At 49.8% G+C, this 21,250-nt stretch overlaps 1 protein-coding gene across 1 annotated transcript in view; it reads right to left on the reverse strand.

Moving 5' to 3' along the window:
• The window catches only part of GALNT18 (polypeptide N-acetylgalactosaminyltransferase 18), a 351,517-nt gene that overhangs the window by 132,794 nt on the left and 197,473 nt on the right, over nt 1–21,250 (reverse strand). Inside the window, exon 3 of the mRNA XM_008051258.1 lies at nt 18,701–18,867. Coding sequence (XP_008049449.1) covers nt 18,701–18,867 — 167 coding nt within the window. The remainder of the gene's footprint in view (nt 1–18,700; nt 18,868–21,250) is intronic.

Here is a 21,250-nt window from a genome sequence, read left to right on the forward strand (position 1 = left end):
CTTCTCTAAAGCCTCAGAAGGCTGCTCTGCCCAGCACTTGAAAGGCTGAAGTGCTAGAAATTAACACCTCTGAGCGCAACCCTCAACCAATGACTGTATATAAATACCCTAATTCCCTCCCCTCTCGAGGCGGGGGTGGGGGGATAATTCAGGGGTGGAGGATGATTCAGAGGTGTGTATTTTCCATGCACCTGCCCACAGGCTGCTGATAGTTCTTATCAGCTGTTTCCCATCTTCATCTCCCCACCCCACGGGTATCCTTGAACTTCCTATATAAACCACCTACTGTCAAGTCCACGTCTCAGTATCTCCTTCTGGGGAAACATCCTCTCCAAGACAAAGCCAGAGAAGCTGGGGCCGGCCCTGCCATGTGTGACTTAGGACAGCTTTAAGGTGCCCAATGGTCAGGATCCCCATAGGGAGCTCTGTCCACACCAGCCTCTTCTGCTCTGAGAAGCCCTGAAGAGGAACCATGCATCTGGCCGGAAGTCCCTCTGGAGGTGTGGATGACCCATTAGGATTCCGAAGCATCCTCCATTTTCTCTAGAGGCCATTTAAACCTGGGAGGTGACTTTAATCAGGGATTTGATCATCCTACAGCCGCTCATTCTTCTCTGGCTCCCTCAGGCCCCTTAACAACATTAGAATGCAATTTCAAGTTCATGTAATTTGGTGCTTGATGTGCCTCACTACTAGCCCAGAACAATGCAAGGAACTCGTGGAGGTGTCAACTTGACATCAGAGCAGCTCCTTCCCAGAATCCTCCACTCGAGTTCTGCGGCTGCCTCCAGGGCCTCAGCATGGAGCACAAGGAGTCCAGGAAGGATGATTGTCCCAGAGGACCAGACCCTGGTTCTTCAAACCTTGCTGTGTTGACAGGTTGGGGGATTCTGCCATTCTTCAAGGGGATGACCGTGGAGCCAACTGTGCCACGTGCCAGGCTTGGCCTATCCTGACCTCTCCCACAAGCTTGGACACGCCTGGCTCAACAGTGCTCACCTCACCAACTGCCTACTTACATTTCCCCCCAGCTGTCTCACAGGCATGCCCCGTTCAGCACACCCCAAACTAACTCTTGATCTTTTCCCCAAACCTGTTTCCCCCCATTCTGTCTTACCTATCTCAACAAACGCCACTGTCATTCACAAAGCGAGAAACCTAAGTTTCGTCTCCAATTCCTTCCTTTCCTTCACTCTCTACGTTTAATTCATTAGTAAGTCCACAGAGATCTCAGATCCAACCACTTTCTTCTCCCTAAAGCCACAACAGTCCAAACCACTATCATGTCTTACTTGAGTATTGCAAAGCCTCAATGATTTTCCTGCTACCAGCCTTTCTCATTCCAAACTAGTCACTGCAGAGTAGCCAAGGAGATCTTCCAAAAATGCCCATCCCATCCTTCCCGTCTCCATTGAAAGCTCACTGGCATTGCCCATAACACTGAGAGTACCATCCTGCATGACAAAGCCCTTGCCTAGCTCTTCAACAGCATCTCACGCCATCCTCCCCCTTCTTCACTGTCCTCTGGTCATCTTTGACTTCTTGTGTCTCTGAAAACATGTCATGTCCCACCTCAGGGTCTTTGCACATGCTATTCCCTCTGCCTGGAAAACTTTTCCATGCTCTTCACGTGGCTTTCTCTTTTCGTCCTTTACAGCTCAGAGGGGCCTTCTCTAATCATCTAACCTGAAGCATGCCTCACACTTTTAATGTCTTCCTTCTCTTTGTCATTCTTTGTTTTTTTCCCTCCCCCCTCCCTTCTGCCTTCCCTCCCTCCCTCCCTCTGTCCCTCTCTCTTTCTCTCTCTCTTTCCTTCTTTCTTTCAGAGATGGGGTCTTGCTCTGTTGACCAGGCTGGTCTCTCGAATTCCTGGCCTCAAGTGATCTTCCCTCCTTGTCTTCCCAAAGTACTGGGATTACAGGTATGAGCCACTGTGCCTGGCCTTGATTTATTTCATAACAGTCTGTTTATATATTTAAAAATTTTATCAGTCTGTAATAACTTGATTTGTTTCTTGTCTGTCTCCCACACCAGACTGTGAGCTCTGTAAGAGCAGGGACTATGTCAGTCTTGTGTTTCCACAATGTGGTCTGGCACATTGTAGGTGATGAATTAGTTTTCTAAAATACCACAAACATAACAGTTTAAAACAACACAAATTTATTTTCTCGCAGGTACGGTGTGGCTGGATCCTTTGCTCAGGACTCTATAAGGCTGAAATCCAGGTGTTGGCCAGCACTGTGGTTCTCACCTGGGGCTCATGGTCCTCTTTGGGGATTACTGGTTGTTGGCATAATCCATTTCCTTGTGGTTGCACGGCCGAGGTCCCTGTTTTCCCACTGGCTGTCAGAGGAGGCTGCCCCAGCACCCTGCCACATGGCCCCATCAACAATACACAGCATGGATATTTGTTTTCTTTCAGGCCACCAAAATACATCACTATGACTTCCCCTTCTACCCCCAGCTGGAGAAGACTGTTTTCAGAGGGCTCCTGTGATTAGGTCAGGTCCACCCAACTGATTGGGGACCTTGATTGTATCAGCCAAGTCGCATCACAGCAGGGCCCAGATTAGTATGTGACTGAGTAACTGGAAGATGTAAGTATACACCAGGGACCAGGAATGTTGGGGAAAGGAGGGCAGCTTAGAATTCTGCTTGCACAGGGATCAATAAATATTTACTTAATGAAATAAGTGGGTGTCCTTCCAGCCACCTCTTTGTATTAGAAGCTCCTACAAGCCCATGTGAGCCTGATTCTAGGTATAAGGCAGGCAGCTATAGAAACAGTAGTAAAAACAAAAAGAGTAGTAAAAACAAAAAGAGTCTAGTGAGAAATAGAAGAGAGGCTGAGTGCAGTGGCTCATGCCTGCCATTCCAGCACTTTGGGAGGCCAAGGTGAGAGGATTGCTTGAGTCCTGGAGTTTGAGGCCAGCCTGGGCAACAAAGTGAGTTCTCGTCTCCATAAAAAATAAAATAAAATAAAAGTCTGACATGGTAGCCCGTGCCTATAGCCCTAGTTACTCAGGAAGCTGAGACAGGAGGATCGCCTGAGTCTAGGAGGCGTGGTTGCAGTGAGCTGTGAGCATGCCACTGCACTCTAGCATTGGCAACAGAGTGAGACCCCCAACTCAAAAAAAGAGAGAAAGAAAGAGATGAGGGGGGGGAGGGAGAGAGAGAGAGAGAGAGAGAGAGAGAGAGAGAGAGAGAGAGAGAGAGAAGGAAAGAAGGAAAGGAAGAAAGAAAAGGAAAAGAAAAACATGGAAGGGAAAGGAAAGGAGAGACATATTGGACTGGAGCTGGGAAATATAGGTTCAAGCCCTAGCTGTGCCACTAGTGTGCAGTGAGAATTCTGGAGTCTCAGCTTCTCTGATCCTCAGTCTATTCCTCTCTAAAATGGGCATAAAATATCGATACCATGGAATGAACAACATTCAATCCATCCATAGACTGTCCACCTACCCACCCACCTACCCACATATGCATCCTCCCACCATGATCCATCCACTCTCTACTAACTGCAAGTCAGGAGAATGGGATGTCACTTCCTGCTGTGTACAATTCAGGATCTCAGAAAGTAACCACCCTACCCACTGCTGGACTTGTATGTCACAGGAATATGGAGTCTATAGGACTGGAGGGTGGCAAGTGAGCACCCAAGGCTGTGGAGACTCACCCCAGAAAGATTAGACAACAACCTTGAATGTTCTATTCAGAGAAAATAAAATCACTTCAGCCAATATCTCAGCCTCATGCCTGAGCAGCCCTGGTCAGGAACACTCGGCAAACAACTTTGTTTTCTTTGATTCTCTGCATTAGTTCTCATTTTTAAGCCAAATGAAAGTTGACAACACAGACAAGCTTGCAGACACATTCAGTCTGAGGGAAGGGGGCCCACAACTTAGCCAGAAGCTTCTTCCAGCGCCGGGAACATGCTCCTTTCTTCAATGTCTAAGCACTTCAGGGGAATGCAGAGAGTCGATGCTGCCCCTGGGCAGGCTGGCACCACATCTGCCCTGCATTGCTGGAACTTCCTGTCATGCCAGCAAGTGCCATTTGGCGACACTTTAATTCCTTCCTGCTGTCCAGTGGAGAACCCCCTCTGCACCCCCGATCTCATTAGCGGGATCCTTCTATCAATTCCCCTCTGAGACGCAGGTCGGAACACTGTGCCGCGGAACGCCTGGAGTCTCACCTTTCCCATGAACCCCGCCAGAGACACTCTTTTTAATTTCCATTTGGTGCAGAGCCCACGTAAGTGCTGAGTCTTCATCTCATTCCTAATTCCTTCTGTCACCCCATCCAACTCCCTGGGTGAGGAAAGGTTTTAAGACTCGATTTTGTGAAGTTCCATCTCACACTTCTAGACAAGAGAATTGTGGGACCTGGGATTGATTCCTGGGTCTCGTTCGACTCTGACATGCTGTGGTTATTGTTTCTCAGACAGCAGCCACCACATCAACCACAACCACCACAGACACACTCCACAGCCATCCCTCAGGGTGGCGGGTCACAGGCAGGGCAGGAAGAGGAAGCCACACAGGGGAAGGGAATCAGGCAAGCGAAGGCTGACCTGACACATCAAAATGACAGCCACCCAAACACTGAGCTAGCCCATGAGCAGGCCCGAGCCCTGCCTCCTGCCTCATGCCCCATGCCCTTACCCAGTCCCTGGTCCTGCTGAGATGAACTCCCTGGACTGACAAGTCGCCTTACGTGACCCTGGCACTATCAGATTCCCCTGCAGCCCGGTTGGCATTCTCAGGTGCTGGTCACTTCAGCTTCTACTCCTGGCCTGGATCAGGGGATCTGATTCAAGCTGTTTCCAAGGCCTCAAGATTCAGCCAAGTGACTTGCCAAGAATGGCATCTGAGGCTACAACCTAGGGACAGAATCCATACCACAACTACAAAACCATGAGCTTTTCTGAAGGGCTGTTCAGCCCAGAAGGGGCCTCCCTGACTCAGTGGAACCGAACCATAGGGTCACTGCCTCATTCTGTCCCCAAACTGTCCACACAATGAAGCGAAGCTGCACTGAGGAGTGGCAAATTCAGCCTGTCTGGAGTGGCCACTTGCTGAGATGTGGGAGTGAGGGAAGGAGGAAAGGGCGCACACAGACGTGGTCACCAGGGGCACCCCAAATAAACAGCACTCAGGAGTGGTTTCTGCTTCTCAAAGTGGGAGTCAACACGGCAAAAGTTGCAGATGGTACAGCAGGGCCATATCTGACCTGCCGTGTGGCTTGTTCAAGCCCTCAAACACAGAAGTGTGGATTTCTGACCCCCCAAAATTGTCCAGTCCTTCAGGTCGGCAATGGGCTGGAGACAGCACTGACTGTCCCTCTCGGCCGAGCTGGGGCTCAATCTCTTGTTAACCTCAGTCTCTACCACTCCCTGTTGCCTTGCACAGCCTACCTCCCACATTCCCTCTGGCTATCCTTAGTGGGTCGGTGCTCAGTGGGTGACTGAGGTTAGGACCTTTGAGCACAGTGACGAGGTTCTGAAGCTGGATCTACCTTGGACTCCCATGCTGGCTCTGTCATTCCCAGCTGTGTAACCTGTAGCTTCTCTGAGCCTCAGTGTTTCCATCTGTGAAATGAGCATGGTCATACTAAGATCTACCTCCTATGGGTTAGATAATTAGCACATGAAGATTACTACAAAAAGCCACATGCTCCTCTTTTTTGCTGAGAACTGAGCGTCTGGAATACTGGAAGCCACCTGAGTCCCAGCATGGTTAGGGGCAGCCTTTCAGGAAATCGATCCCACTAGGAGATGTTCCATACGCCAAAGATTTAACATCAGGAGGAAGTGTCTGATTTGTTGGGTTTTGAGTTGTTTTAAATATTTAAGCTGAGAGAGACCTCGGCTTACAAGGAGTGCCCTGTGTTGGACTGTGCTTATTGTCACCAGAGTTTGACTTTTCAAGCTGCTGAGCAAGATAGGCTGAGGGCCAAGAGCGGACAGGATACCTCTCCTGCAGGTTGCACTGCAGCCAGGTGGTGTTTGGCCTTTTCCAGGGACAGGTTGATCCCAGCTGCTGGTAGCAGAGTCCCTCACCTGAGAGCAGGAGACAGCCCTCCTGATTCACCCACACTAGGCTCAATGCTCCAGCTCTGGGAATTTCCCCTTCGACAGATGGTCACATAGCTACCCGAGGAAGAAGGCCTTCTCATATGTGATTCCTGCCAGCTTTCAGCTTTGTTTATCTAAAGCTGGTCACCTTGGCTAGTCTATAAACCAAAATGGTCTGAAGTCCTTTTTTTTTCTTTTTCTTGAGTCAAGGTCTTACTGTCTCGCCCAGGCTGGAGTACAGAAGCCTGATCACAGCTCACCAGAGCTTTGAACTTCTGGGCTCAAGCAATCCTTCTGCCTCAGCCTCCTGAGTCGTTGGTACTACAGGCATAAGCCACCATGCCTGTCTAATTTTTTTATTCTTTGCAGAGATGAGGTCTTGCCGTGTTGCCCAAGCTGGTCTTGAACTCCTGGGCTCAAGCAATCCTCCCGCCTCAGCTTCTCAAAGTGCTGGGATCACAGGCGTAAGCAACTGAGCCCAGTCCAACGCCCTCTTGCTGTGATTGTTTATGGGAGCTCGTGAGCTAAGAAGAAGGCAGGCCCTCTGCCCTCCCAGGTGCTACCCTCAGTTAGCAGAGAAGTGTGTTGGAAAGTTCCTGATTCCTGAAGACAGTTTCCTTATCAGGTGTAGTGGCCAAGAAGAGTGATGAGCCACCCACACTGTGGCCAGCGTCAGGCAGGTCTCGTGGGTGCTGAGACCTCAGTAGAGCAGTTGGTGAGGGCAGAGGAAAGACTAGCAATGATGGAAGCTAGAGAAACTGACCAAGCTCTGCAGCTGGTCCACTAAGAGGTAGTGTCCCCAAGGACCTACACATCCAGGCATCATAAGGATGCTGTCTTCAGGGGGAGGAGTTTATCAACAGGAAGTCCCAGCTCCTGGGATGCAGGAAGCCAGGTGGATTAGACCATGGGAGCAGGGACCCAGTTTGGCAGTACAAGGAATAGATTCCAGCCCCTTCAAGGAAGAGAGTTGGCCAGGGCTAAACGGCAAGCTGGGGCCCAGCTAAGGGGACAGGAAGGGTATCAGAGCAAGGCTCTGTTTCAGCAGAGAATGGCAGGTTGGCAGGGAACAGAGGCAGGTGAAATGTAGGACCAACTCAGAGAAGGTTGCCAAGCAGGGTTGGAGGCCAGTAGGTGCAGGGAAGTCCACCCAGGCTCAGCAGCTCTGTGAGGGTGAGGTCGACCACGAGGAACAGGAGGTCAATGCTCTGTAAAGTCTCCACAGAGGTCAGCACTGACCCAGCTACCAGCGCAAGGCACCTTACTGTGCATTACAGAGGGGAGCGCCTTCTCAGCCACCCAATTAGAAAAGGCACTTCTGAGAAAGACATGGACCAGATGCGTGCTTTGGCAGATGGAGAGCACAGGTTACATTTTAGCCCCCCATGCATCCCCAGCCTGGGTGCTCTGGTGAAAGGCACAGCCTGCAGAATTACATGTGGCAGTGCTGAGAGGCAGGTTCAGAAACTGACACCATTGAATCTACCATATATATATATTGGATGGCACACATGCTTGCCCCCAAAGTCACTGGCCACAGCAGGGCCCAGGCCTAGGTAGGGGTTTGACTCAGTAGGGAGAGACAGGCATTCATTACTCAGAGTGGCTGGCACTCAAGAGTCACATAAGTTATTGAGAGAGAGTGCCACTAGCCACCACCAGAGGAGAACGTAGCTGAGGGGGCCCAAGAGGAACTTGCTGGCCTGGCGATAAACGCTGTGGCAGACGGAGGCAGCCCCAGACAATAAGGGACAAGGGCGAGGCCTCTGGACTACTGCAGAGAACAGCACGGGGTTGCCTGTGTTTCTGGGTTTCTGGGTCCTGCTGGGTCCCAAGTGCCAGGTTCGTGGGGGGGCCAGCCTGGTCACACCAGTCAGAGGCATGGGGAGGGCAGTGGCCAGGAGCCTTCTGCCGAGTGAGAGGACAGCCCACGAGTCTGGCTGTGTAAATACCTTTAAGCTGCCCGAGTCTTGGTCATAATTCAATTAGCCACACGGAATTCTCTAAGCTCCATAAAGCACAATACTGCCGGACCATTCTTTTCCTCCGTTTTAAAAATTTTTGCAATTATTCCAGTGGCATGCAAAGCTGTAGCTGGGTTTACAGCCTGGAATGAGTACCTCTTGCATAGGATAGCACCTCTGAAACATTAAACAATGATTAGGCAGGCTCTGGGCCAATGGATGATGGGGACTTTGCAGGGGGTAGTAGGGGACCCAGCAGCTGGTGGCAAGCAATCTGGGGAGTGCTGATTTCATTTCGTCACCACCTTGTGATTTTCTTATAGCAATTAAAAATCACAATGAGTCACAGTTGTGCAATGATTTGTCATTCATCAGGATTTTGAAGGTGGCTACAGGTAGCGGTGGGTAGCGGAAGAGGCTCAACTCACCACAAGTAGGACTCAAACCCCATTGCTCACGCAAATACACACAAGCCCAGGTGCACACGTGCTTGCACATGCTGCATACACATCTCACCATTACACAATGGCACACACACACACAGGCCCACATCCACCCACAAGTACACATACAGACACAAGCACACACATGCACATACTGCTCAAATGCACGCATGAACCCATATATGTATGTTCACATGTACTCACGTGTGTGCATGTGAACACACATTCATGTTCATACACACATGAATATGCACACACAGGCATGCACACAGGAACATGTGTTCACATGCACATAATGCACACTTACACAAACATATATGCACACACATGAATACAGTGCTTGCTATACATGTATGCACATGTGTAGTCATGTACACGTGCATACACAGACAAGTCAACTTCTCCTATTAAAGGAAAAAAGAAGCTGCTTCCCTCTCACTAGGTGACCTAAAGCATGGCTGCCAATTCCTCACTCAGCTCTTCCTGACACACACACGTGCCTGGAAGCGTCTATGCAACATGGCCCGCCTTCTTACTGGACCCCGGGCAAAGCTCCAGGCAAGGGGCAGCCCACGCCCTTCCCTGAAGTTCCTTTTTATCTCCTACTTCTTTGGGCCTGCTGCCAACATCTCTCTCCAGAGGGGATAGAGGAAGAGGATGAGAACAAAATTCTTTTTTTTTTTGAGTTGGAGTCTCACTCTGTCGCCCAGACTGGAGTGCAGTGGCTGCTCCCGGCCACCGCAGCATCGACCTGCTGGGCTCCGGCGATCCTTCCGCCTCAGCCTTCCAAGTAGCCGGAATTACAGGCATGCGCTACCACGCCCGGCTGATTTTTTGATTTATTGTAGAGATGAGGTCTCACCTGCCCAGGTGGGTCTCGAACCCGCGGGCTCAGGCAATCCACTCACCTCAGCCTCCCAAAGGTGCGGGATTATGGGCTGAGCCACCGAGCCCGGCTGAGAACAAAATTCTTATAAGTCATCTGGAATATGAGACTTGTGGTGCACCAGAGGCAGCCTGTTTAATGACCAAAGGTGAGACTCTGGATTAAAATATCAACTTTGTGTGACTTCAGACAAGTTCCTTAACTCTTCTGTGTCTGTTTCCTTGTCCCATAAAGTGATATTGATGGTCCTTACCACTATCATAGGCCACTGATTAATTACTCGAAGTACTTAGAATAGCTCTGGCACATACTAAACGTTCAATGAGCTGAGGGTGCCTGGTCAGGACTGTGTCTACCTGGGGACATGAGGAGTCACTCCAGTTTGAAGGTCAGCCTGGAAAAGCAGTTGGGTCAAATCTCAGCCCTGGCCAGAGGTGGCAGCTGGGTGGTAGTCTAGCCAGGTCCTGGAAGCCAGCCTGGGGAACCCTTCCCAGTCAAGACTGCCTGCTACCCCTGCACCATAGATGCAGAACCCCAACTGTCACCTGTGCCCAAGAGGGGACCAAGGAGGCTCACTTTCATTGGGCCCGCCATGTTAGTGGCAGCCATCCTTGTTCTGGTTGCCCTCCCTCAGAATCAATGTGGTGGGTTGGCTGTTAGGGAGAATCAGAGAAGAAGGAGCCTGTGTCCACATGCCTTCCAGGCTCCCAGCAATGTGGTGAGTAGAAAGAACCAGGGCCAGCAGACCTGGACTTCAATCCCTGTCCTACCTCCTAGCTATGTGGCCTTGGGCCCCGTCACTTTTTTAAAAACCTCTGAGACTTAGATTCCTCATCTGTGAAATGTAGATAGTGACCACATATGCTTCCCTGAGGGATTGGGACTGTTCTCTTGTCAACAAAATTAATTGCATGCCTACTGGGAGCTCGGCACTGGGCTAGTTGCTGGGGTTCTGAGATGACCAGGACCGTGTTCCTCTCACGCTAGTCACCTTGGCTGGTCTTACCTAAATTACTCACTGTGATTTAATGAGTCAATAACCAAGTAAAACACAGTGTGACAGGGAGAAGTCAGGGCATGTGGGAGCAGAGAAGTGAACCCCCCCCATCCAACTCTGGCGGGAGCAGAGTGATGGATGACTTTCTGATAGCAGTGGTCGTGGCGCTGACTTTTGAAGTCTGGAGCTAAGCAAAAGGGTGGAGGCGTGGAAGGACATTCATTCCCAGAAGAGGGAGGCACCGTGACCCAACCCAGGATTGTCTGGATGTGGGCCACCATGGCCACATACTGTTCAGACAAGCAGGAATATCCTGGAGTCTGGACAGAGCCAGGAGACAGCAGGGGGTGGAGAAAGGAGCCCAGGCTAGAGTCAGAAGACCCAGGGTCCTAGTTTAGCTCTTCTGAGCAGACTGTGGCCACCCTAGCAGGTTTCTGCCCTACATAGGTCCTCAGTTTCCTCCTGAGAACCAGTTGGGGTTTGATTGGCTGACTTTGGGGTCTTCAAGTCTTTGGTCTGCCCCTCTGAGGCTGGGGTCAGGGAGGAATAGCTCCCTTCTTCCTACCTCTTGAGGCCCACCTAGTTCTACTCCTCCACTTGACAACAGGTATGGAAGCCTTCAAGCTTCGCCTGCGTGATGACTGGATCCATAAGCAAGGAGATCCCTGGGCTGGGATGGAGACAATCCAATTCCAGCCACTAGGGAAGTGACATGTGGGAACTGGCCATTCCCTGGTTTGAAAGTGTCAGGCTGGATTTAAGATGGACATGCCACTGCCAACCAGGAGCAGACAGAAATCTCCAGGGCATGGATACTTAAAAGAATAGTTGATATTACCATCGCTTTGATCTGCTTTTAATTACAAACTCAGATGAATTCGGGAATTTCAAGTGGCATGAAAGAAGAGTGTATAATTTTTATGTTTATCAAAAGAGGACATGAGTTCAAAAAGGAAGCAGAGAAAACTGAGCACAGAAAAGAAACTGTTTTATTGTTTTTTGGAAGTGGAAGTGGCTGAATTGTGGGATGGGGTGACTCTGGGACAGCTGGCGAGGGAACCTGAAAGATTTCACGTGCATCAGGCACTTGCTCTGTGCCAGGTCCTGGAATGCCCAGTGAAATGGAATTCCTGTGTCACATGAGTGAGCCCCCCCAAAGTGCTTGCTGGGTGCTCAGTTCAAAGACCATGGCTCGCAAAACCTGTTGAAGGACTGAAGGAATGAAGGGATGAATGAATGAATGAATAAACAAGGAAATGAATGCCAAGAGTCAAAGGCAAAGACGAAGCTATTGACTGAAATCTTGGTGCTTCCCTCCCTCTGGAAACCTGTAGAGGCTGAATCACACAGTTAGAGATACTGGCCCACTGGGATCTGCTGAAAAGCGCGGTAATTAAAACCAGGAGGCCATAAGCTGTGCTCCACTGCTGTCTAGAGGTGACAAGGAGGAGAAGGGAGGAGACCCGTGGCCTTGGAGTTAGAGCAGGCAGGGTCTGGCTGCTGTCATCAGGAATGCTTGCAGAACTTGGGTGAATGGAACGGGAGTTGGTCATCTGACGCCAAGCATGGGAAGTAAGTTCAGACCAGGTTGGGGTAACAGCAAGAGAAACCCCCCTTCTGCTCCACACTCCACCCCCACTCATGCCATTTCCCAGGGTTGCAGCAGGGGCGTCCCAAGGCCCCTCCACCTCCTCCCCAGGAAGGACACGCCACCCAGCAGTTCCTGTGCCTGAGGCCAATGCTGGGGAAACTGAGGAGGAAGCGGCTGTCCCAGGCCCTCAGCTGGGGACAGATGAGAGGGCAACCATTAGAACAGTGGCTCACAGACAATCAGCACACCCCAGGAGGCTTGTGTAAATGCAGGTTCCAGGCCTAGTCCCAGAGCTACAGAATCAAAATGCATTCCTTCTTTCACTGAATCAGTATTTATTGAACATGTACCAGGCACTATTCTAGGTGCTGAGATACAGCCGGGGGCAAAACAGATACCCTGTCTTCAAGGAACTTACTTACTAGTAGAGGGAAAGTAAACAAATAAATAAGGGAGAGTCAATGAGTGAGTATGATATATCACACGGCCGTGGGAGATATGGAGGGAAAGAAGCAAGGGACAGTGAGAAGTAACAGGGATAAGGGCAGCTGTTTAAACCAGTCAATTCAATGACAGCCCTAGTGAGAAGGTAGCACCTGAGCAAAGGCCTGAAAAGACAAAAGTGTGAGTTGTGCAGATATGGGGGGAAGGGGTGAGAGCATTCCAGGTGGAGGCAACAGCAAGAGCAAACGTCCTGAGGCAGGAGTGTGCCTGGTATGGTCTCCACGTGTTTACTCAAGTTCCAACAGTAAAGTGTGATACTGCTGCAGCAGAATGACAGCATCAGGCTTGGAGCCTGCCCCTAAAAAAGTGGAGCATGTCTGGGAAGTGGCTAAGGAGGCAGGGAACGGGGATTCAAATTCCCACACAACGGCCATTGGCTTCTGAGAGAAAGATGCTTGGAGGAGAGAAGCACTGACTGATCTCCCCGCTCCTGTGTTTGAGGAAGCACAGGCCTGACCCCCAAGCAAAGGTGTGGCCCAGCAGGGTTTGGGCAGAGACGAGGCACTACACTAGCACACACAGAACCCATGACAGAGGCCCAGGAAGAAAGACTGAGTAAGGAAGGCATTCCGACAGCTCTACACGCCTGCATGATGTCGCGTTTTAAACACCATCGTGTTATCTCATTCGAGCCTCCCAGCAATCCCTGATGTAGGAATTATACATCTCAATTTTATAGATAAGGAAAATAGGGTTCACAGAGGTTAAGAACACACAGCTAGTGAGAAAGCTAGAAAGAACTGGAACTGAAAAGCGGGCCTAATGCCAAATTCCGCGCTCTTCCCACCAGAACACGCTGCCTTTACACAGTGGCAGCATGTCAGCTGCTGCCATTACTGTTGCTGGTGTTATTTTATCACTGTCATTTTAAATCTCCCTTAGCAACCTGAAACTGACATGGAATTGTCACTCTCATTACCTCAGTTTATCCTCGGTGAATCTGTGAGTCAGACAGGGCAAGGCAAGGCCTGACGTCCCCACATGGCACATAAGCAAACCAAAGCCCAAATGCCCATGCCGGGAAGTGGCAGAACCAAGACTGGAAACCTAGTCTTGTGATTCATCCTCGTTTTGTAAGTATTTGCAGAATTCCCCAATGGCAGGAACTAGATCTGATCCACCAACTCTTCAGGCCCGTGGCCCAGGCTGGGCACTCCAGAATCGTCTGCAGAACTGAGCTGCATCGGCCTGACTTGAAGTAAAAGAAAGTCTTGTGCTGAGTGAAGTGATGCTGAAGAGAAACAACTCCTAGACAGGAGTCTACACTGGGGCTGGCCTTAGCTGCTTTTTCTAAGTCAGGCTGAGCTGCCAAGGGGCCTTCAGCCGTGTCCCAGAGTGGCCAGGCTGGGGTTGCTTCCTCTGAGAACTCATTCTCAAGTGTCTCTTCCTCCCATCTTGAGAGTTCAGCTCAGGCTGGTCTCCAGCAGCCACGTTCCAGGTTGCCTCGCTGTCCCATTCCACTTGAGGACACTCCAGCCAGGACCCTTCCCACCATGTCCCACCCCAGGCCCTGCCTGCCACAGGGTGCTGGGACTGAGCCTATTGTTTTTCTGGCCTCTCAACACCCAAGGCCCCACACTCTCACGGCCTCCAGATGTTTCTCTCATCTCCCATCTGCTTCTCCTGCCTGGGAGAAGGATGGGCCCTTTTTCCCAGAGACAACCCTTGCTTCTGTGTCGCCATCCCATCTTCTCCTTCCTCCTCAGAGGCCTGCTCCAACCATGGCCTCTGGGGACACAGGTGCCTCATCCCCAGAAGCATTCAATTACCAGAGGTGAGACCTGGACCCTGAATTTCATAAAATCCCTCTGAGCGATTCTCAGGCTCTTGAGAACAACCTGCCTTTTAAAAAAGACAGACAAGCCAGTCTCGGTGGCTCAGCCTGTAATCCCGCCTTTGGGAGGCTGAGGTGTGGACTGCCTGAGCCCACGGGTTCGAGACCCACCTGGGCAGCGAGACCTTATCTCTACAATAAATCAAAAAAGCAGCCGGGCTTGGTAGCGCGCACCTGTAATTCCGGCTAAGGCTGAGGCGGAAGGATCGCCGGAGCCCAGCAGGTCGAGGCTGCGATGGCCGGGAGAGACCACTGCACTCCAGTCTGGGTGACAGACTGAGACTCCAACTCAAAAAATAAAAAATAAAAATAAATGAAAAAGACAGACATAGAATAAAATAAAATACATCAGAACTGAATAGCATGGAACAGAATAGGAAAGAGAGCCTTGCACATGGTAAGAGTATGCTCCAATCACGTGTGCGTATGGGTGTGAGTGGGTGCGCCATCCCGGGTCAGGATGTAAACGAATTGCTCGCTGTAGATTATGGTCATGTTTTGTTTTTATTTTTGGTTAACACTGCTGCACCTGCTGCCTGAGATTGTGATTCTCCTCTACAGTCAAAATCCCCGACAGAAAACGCTCCCCTCACCATGGGCACTTCATCTTCACCTGCTTCTGCCGTCGCTCCCAACAAAGCCTCCCGCGGAGGTTTCCAGGATCTGTACCGTTCAGTGGCTTCTACTCAGACTCCTTGTCCTCCCACCTGTCTGCAGGTTCAGGCAAACAGACGACTCTCTTTTTCCTGAAGTTCTCGCTGCCCACGGAGACCGTGTTGTCTCCCAGATTCTCCCGATCAGTCCTTCTCAGTCTCTCACCTGCTACCCCTCTTCTTTCTCTTGACTCTGAAATATCTTCCCCTCAGTTTTTCTTGCACTTCTATCTTTTTGTTCTGTTCTCTTCTCTTTGGATGCCTCTCCTCTCAGTCAATGGCTTTAATTATTCCGTGCACAAGAATCCCAGCCCATATTGCCATGCATTCCCTTCTTGAGCGCCGGTCCTGTAGTTGTCTAGCTATGCATCCGTCTAACTGTGGAAATTAGGTGGGGCTGGATCACACTGACAGTGGTCAGTTCACCATCACACGTTACACAACAAGCAGGCGAGGCAAACAAGGGAGGATTATCACCCCATTTTTCAGAGGGAGAAATAGGCTCGGAGAGGCTGAGGGACTTTCCTGTGGTCATTTATCCATGGCAGAGAGGGTCCTAGAATCCAGACTCCAAGCTTCAGTCCAGAGTTCTTTCCCTTCACCCTATGCACTAGGAGCTCAACATGTTCATAAGAGATGCTACATTTTATTATTAGCCTAAAGGTTCTCAACGAGAGCTGTGAATCATTAAGAATGCTTTTTAAAACTGCAATGTCTGCCTTGAACTTACAGAATTAGAATCTTCTGGGAGAGCTTTTTCTTTGTTTAACTTAATATTTTGAAGTAATTATAGATTCATAAAATGTGCAAGAGGGCCCCATGTTCCCTTTATCCAGTCACCTTCCCCATGGAAACATCTCACACAACTATTGCACAATGCCAAAACCAGGACATTGGCGATGCTACAATCCACAGAGCTTGTTCAGATCTCTCTAGTCATTCGCACAGGCATTCGTTTGGATGTGTGTATCAGCTTGATGCAGTTTGATCCCACATGCAGATTTGTGTAACCACAATCACAATCAAGATACTTAACTGCACCATCACCACAACTCTCACGAGCTTGACTTTGAAAGCTTCACAGTGATTCTTATCTATATCCATGAGGAAGGACCACTACACCTGGGCACTGCTTCTGCTGCCTGCCTAGGACAACGCACCACCACCCTGTGTCACCCTGGCTTGAAACTCCAAGTCATCATGACCTGCCCTCCTTTGGTCCACCTGCCCATGGACTGTTGGCCACAAGGTCCAACAGATTCTTCCTTCACAATATCTCTTAGGCTTGAATTTTTTTCTTTTTTAAGTTGGGGTCTCACTCTTTTGCCCAGGCTGGAGTGCAGTGGCACTATCACGGTTTACCACAGCCTTGAACCTCCTTGGCTCAGGCACTCCTTTCTCAGCTTTCAAGTAGCTGGGACTACAGGTGGCCACCACCACACCTGGTGTATTTTTATTTTTGTAGAGACAAGGTCTCTCTATGTTGCCCAAACTGGTCTTGAATTCCTGGCCTCAAGCAATCCTTCTACTTCGGCCTCCCAAAGTACTGGGTTTACAGGCGTGGGCCACCACGCCTGGTCTCAGGCCTACATCTTGCCCTCAAAGCCCACACTCAACCATCACTACTCCAGGCCGTTGACTTCTCACCTATACCGCTACAAAAGCCTCGTCCACTCCCCTCTCCTCCTTTCTCCAGCCAATACCATAAAGCACAGCGAAATCTCTCCATCACCCAGCTCTGACACCATCATTCCTCTCACCAAAAGCTTTCCATGGTTACTGCCATTTACAAAATAAAATCCAAACTCTTTTTTTTTGAGTTGGAGTCTCACTCTGTCGCTCAGACTGGAGTGCAGTGGCCGCTCCCGGCCACCGCAGCCTCGCCTGCTGGGCTCCGGCGATCCTTCTGCCTCAGCCTTCCAAGTAGCTGGAACTACAGGCACGTGGTACCACACCCGGCTAATTTTTTGATTTATTGTAGAGATGAGGTCTTGCCAAGTTGCCCAGGCGGATCTCGAACCCGCGGGCTCAGGCAATCCACTCACCTCGGCCTCCCAAAGCACTGGGATTACAGGCTGAGCCATCGAGCCCAGCAGTCCAAACTCTTTAAGTGCAAATAGGAAATCCTCTATATCTCATTCACTTTCCTTATCAAAATTTCTCAAACACAATATCAGCTTTTCCTCGCGGGCTTAGAGACAAAATGGTATCCTTAAGGGTATGATAAGCCTCTCACTATGGGGAAGAAAGAAAAAACTCCAAGATTTCTTCCTCCTAGTATTCCATTCTCTCTTCTCTTGTTAGGTGAGGGAGTGAAACAGAATGGAGCTTGGGGTGCTCTTGCTTGGGAGGTGTCATTCTTGAAGGATAGTTCCTCCATCCCATGTCTCTTTATAGTGCATGAAGGGATTTGGAGGGAGGGATCAACCATCCTGGATGGAACTGAGGAAGCGTATGTGGGGCTGGCTAATCAGGCTGTCTGCTGTTGGTCACTGGGGAACGTGGCCATTCCTTGGGTCCCAAGTTAGGTTAAGGTAGGTCGCCACCAGAGAGGGGTTCAGGGCCCCTGCCTGTCTCCCTTAGGACAATCACCTTTAAATCTACGTTGCTTATTACATCCTTGTGCCTTTTCCTTCCTTCAGGTCCACAGAACAATGAGAGTCAAGTGACTAGAGCCCTGCCCTTCAGAAAGTTCTAGAATCCCTATCACAGTGCTGCTCCCACACTTCTTACTGTACTATGATAAAGTGAAAATGAAAATTTGCTTTTTGAGATTAAATACATTTCAATTATCTGATATGTTTCAGCTTTAATTGATAACAAATCACAAATTGCCCATCTGAACTTCTCATTACAGCAACTGATTCACTGGGAAATTTACTACCTGATATCAGAGAAGGCTCAAAAGATAACACAAGCTCAGTAACTCTCTGAGGCGGTGACTAGCAGTCTGTTTTCAAAAATTGTGTGTTATCAGAAGTACATCCATATAAACGGTCCTATTAAGAACACTGGCTTTTAAGCTGTCTCAAAACATGCTCTTTAGGTTTGGAGAATACGATGGAAGTGGTATATGGAGGTATGTGGGGGTAGGGAGTATCAGAGGCCAAGAAATGTGCACCAGGGAAAAGAGGTAGCTGCGTGGCTACAGAAGGGGAGTTGGCGATGTGAAGACTTCCACAAGGCACTTACAGGCCACCAGGGCCTTGCTAGGGACTGATGAAGCAAGAATCAGAGGATCCAGGAAGGGGCTAGACATTCAACAGCTCTGTTGTTGTCATGGGGTCACACAGCCACTACCATCCCCATCGTCAATGTCACCATGACCTCTACCACCACAAGTATCATCATCACCTCTACCATCATCTATTGCTCAGATAAGACCCATGAATAATCTTCCAGGCAGAGGCCAAGGAACACTACTAAAGAAACGATGCTTCCTAGGAAAGAGTCACTGGAAATGTTTACTGCACACGTGGTGGGAAAGAAGGTCAGGACCTTCTATCTTATATGGTTTGGAATGTGGACAGAGAGAGTAGCCAGCCAGTGGGAGGAAGTCTAAGAACCAGGCCCTTTGGGATGCAGAAAGGGTACATGCAAGGTGGTAGACCTTCCAGAGCAGTGGCCACCATGACTTTCTCATCTCTGAGGCGACACTCCAGAAAGAGCCTTGAGGAAGAGGGAACTCTGATGTAGAACTGTCAGCTCAGATGTCAGGGAGCAGAGCCTGGGCCCCAGGGAGCTCCGACACTTACCGTTACTGCTGTTGTCATCCACCAGGATGATCTCCTTGAGCAGGTGCTGGGGCGTGCGTTCAATGGCCGAGTGGATGGAGCGCAGCAGCACCGAAAGGGCTTCATTGACGAAGATGAACACGATGCTCACCTCTGGCAGGCTGTCAGGGAACGAGAGGTTGCGGCACCTGGAAAGAATGGCCAGGCTCTTAGGTCTATCAGTGCCTCCGCTGGGGACACCCCAGGTGCTCACCCACCCATGTCCTCAGGAGTCCGGATTCTTTCCACCAGATCCTATTCTTTGGCACACTTAAACCCCGAGGGTGTAACTGACAGGCCCACGGCCCTGAAACCAGTTGCCCCACACCTAAGTGTGAATCCCAAGTGGGATTCCGTGACTATTCTAGCAGAAACATTGTACCACGAGCACATGACAGCATATGGTAGCACATGGCAGTCGGAAGGTATTCCCTGAGTATTTACTGGAAGAATGGCTCGATGATTCTAAGTCCAACAGAATGGAAAATACAACCAAAGTAAAGCCTTAGTATTTCCAACATGCTCAGGCAAGGCCAGACCTTAGTGTTCAGTCTCAGGAGAGAAAGATGTCTCCTCCCAGAGACTCTACTGCCAAAACCTACTGCCCTTCACTCCAAGGGCCTCCCCCGCTTCTCACTTATCACGGGGATTCAGTTTCCAGAGCCAGTTTGGAGCCACAGCCTGAGTCTCAAAGTGAAGGAATGGTGGAAGGGCCAAGTCCAGTCTCATTTCGCAGATGAAAACACCAAGGCTCAAAGAGGCTGAGTCCCCACCTACAGTTACACCACAAGTCAGCTGCCAAGACAGAATCCCCCCGGTCCTCCAATATCTGCAACAGGGTCCCTTCCTGAAGGAGAAATGGAAGAGACTTCCCCTAACTGGCCCATCTGCCCTCGCTAGCTCCTCTGAAATCCTGAAGCCCTTTGGAAGTCTCTTACACAAGCGACTTGAGACCAACTCATTCATGAAGGGCTGCATGCTTTTCCCCATATGAAGAGGTACACACACACTGCAGAAGTCAGAACCCATGAGAAGTGGACTACAAGAAGTCTCATGTCTCCCGAGGGCAATTCCTTCCCTTGCAAGCACAGCCTTGGTGGGCAGGAAACCACTGGGGGCGCCCTTCCCTGGCTGAAACTAAATGCTGTTCTCGAAGGCACTGAGGTCCCATCTTCAGTATGGCTGAATGAAAGGAGAAGGCAGCAATTACAGCCTCATCCTGCGCTTAAAGAAGAGGCTGCCCACACTCCCACCTGCCAAGGAGGTTCTAAGGCTTTCAGGCCAGTGACCATGTTCCACGGCTCCAGAGTGGGAGGTACAGCCAGGTTAGAACACGCAACGATGAACATAATAGCACAGGGCTCCTGCGCATTGGTAATTAACGTGCTGCTGGATAGGACCAGGCCTGCTCTTCCTTAATGAGGAAGGTTGCAGGATAACCAGCACTGAGCAATTTAGAGGAATCACCATGGGACCCCAGCCTGCTTAAGAGCATGAGATTAATAAACTAAGATCAGCGTCTCTATGGTAACCAGAAATCTACAGAAACTTCTCCCATTCTATTTCCAGCTCTCCTTCTCTCTCACAAAGCAGGGTGGAGGAAAAGAAAGAATTGAGCCTTTTCCCAAATCCATCTTGCACTTATAATTTTAATAAAATCATCAAGTTAAAGGACTGGTGTAGAAGTCGCCCATTCTTTTTTTTTTTTTTTTGAGTTGGAGTCTTACTCTGTCACCCAGACTGGAGTGCAGTGGCCACTTCTGGCCACTGCAGTCTTGAACTGCTGGGCCCTGGCGATCCCTTCGCCTCAGCCTTCCAAGTAGCTGGAACTACAGGCTCACGCTACCACGCCCGGCTAATTTTTTGATTTATTGTAGAGAGGAGGTCTCGCCAAGTTGCCCAGGCGGGTCTCGAACCCGCGGGCTCAGGCAATCCACTCACCTCAACTTCCCAAAGCGTGGGATTACAGGCTGAGCCACCGAGCCTGGCAAAGTCGCCCATTCTTGTATTTAATGGAATAAATATTTATTGAGTGTCTTCCGCCTGGCAGGTACAGTTGCAGGCCTTGAAGGAATAGCAGGAAAGGGACAAAGCCCCCGTCTTCACGGAGGAACAAATATGGAAGCAAATAAATGATACAATTTCATAAGAGTGCTAAGATGAAAAGTAACTCAGGGTCAGAGGACAGCATGGCACCCTGGTAGCTGTTCTAGAAGGAGCGGTCAGGAAGGCCTCTCTAAGGAGAAGATATTTTAGTAGAAACTAAAATGGCACACAAAAGTGAGTCATGCAAGGGTCCTTTGGAGCTTGGGAAACAGTGCTGTGGCTGAAGAGAAGGGAACCAGTTTATTTAACTGAAGATGATGGCGATAAGGAGGAGAGAGGAATTTTAATGAAGGGGAAAGACTGAGATGACTTCTTAAGCTCATTGGACCCTTTCCCAATTTTTCTGTTGTTGCTGCTGAGAATACAATTTTTATAACATCATTGGAAAGGTCTGTGGTTGACAGTCAAATAATTCCTCTAACTCTT

Source organism: Carlito syrichta, unplaced genomic scaffold (genome assembly GCF_000164805.1).
Source record: "Carlito syrichta isolate Samal-C Ts95f unplaced genomic scaffold, Tarsius_syrichta-2.0.1 Scaffold169247, whole genome shotgun sequence".
Taxonomy (NCBI): Eukaryota; Metazoa; Chordata; class Mammalia; order Primates; family Tarsiidae; genus Carlito; species Carlito syrichta.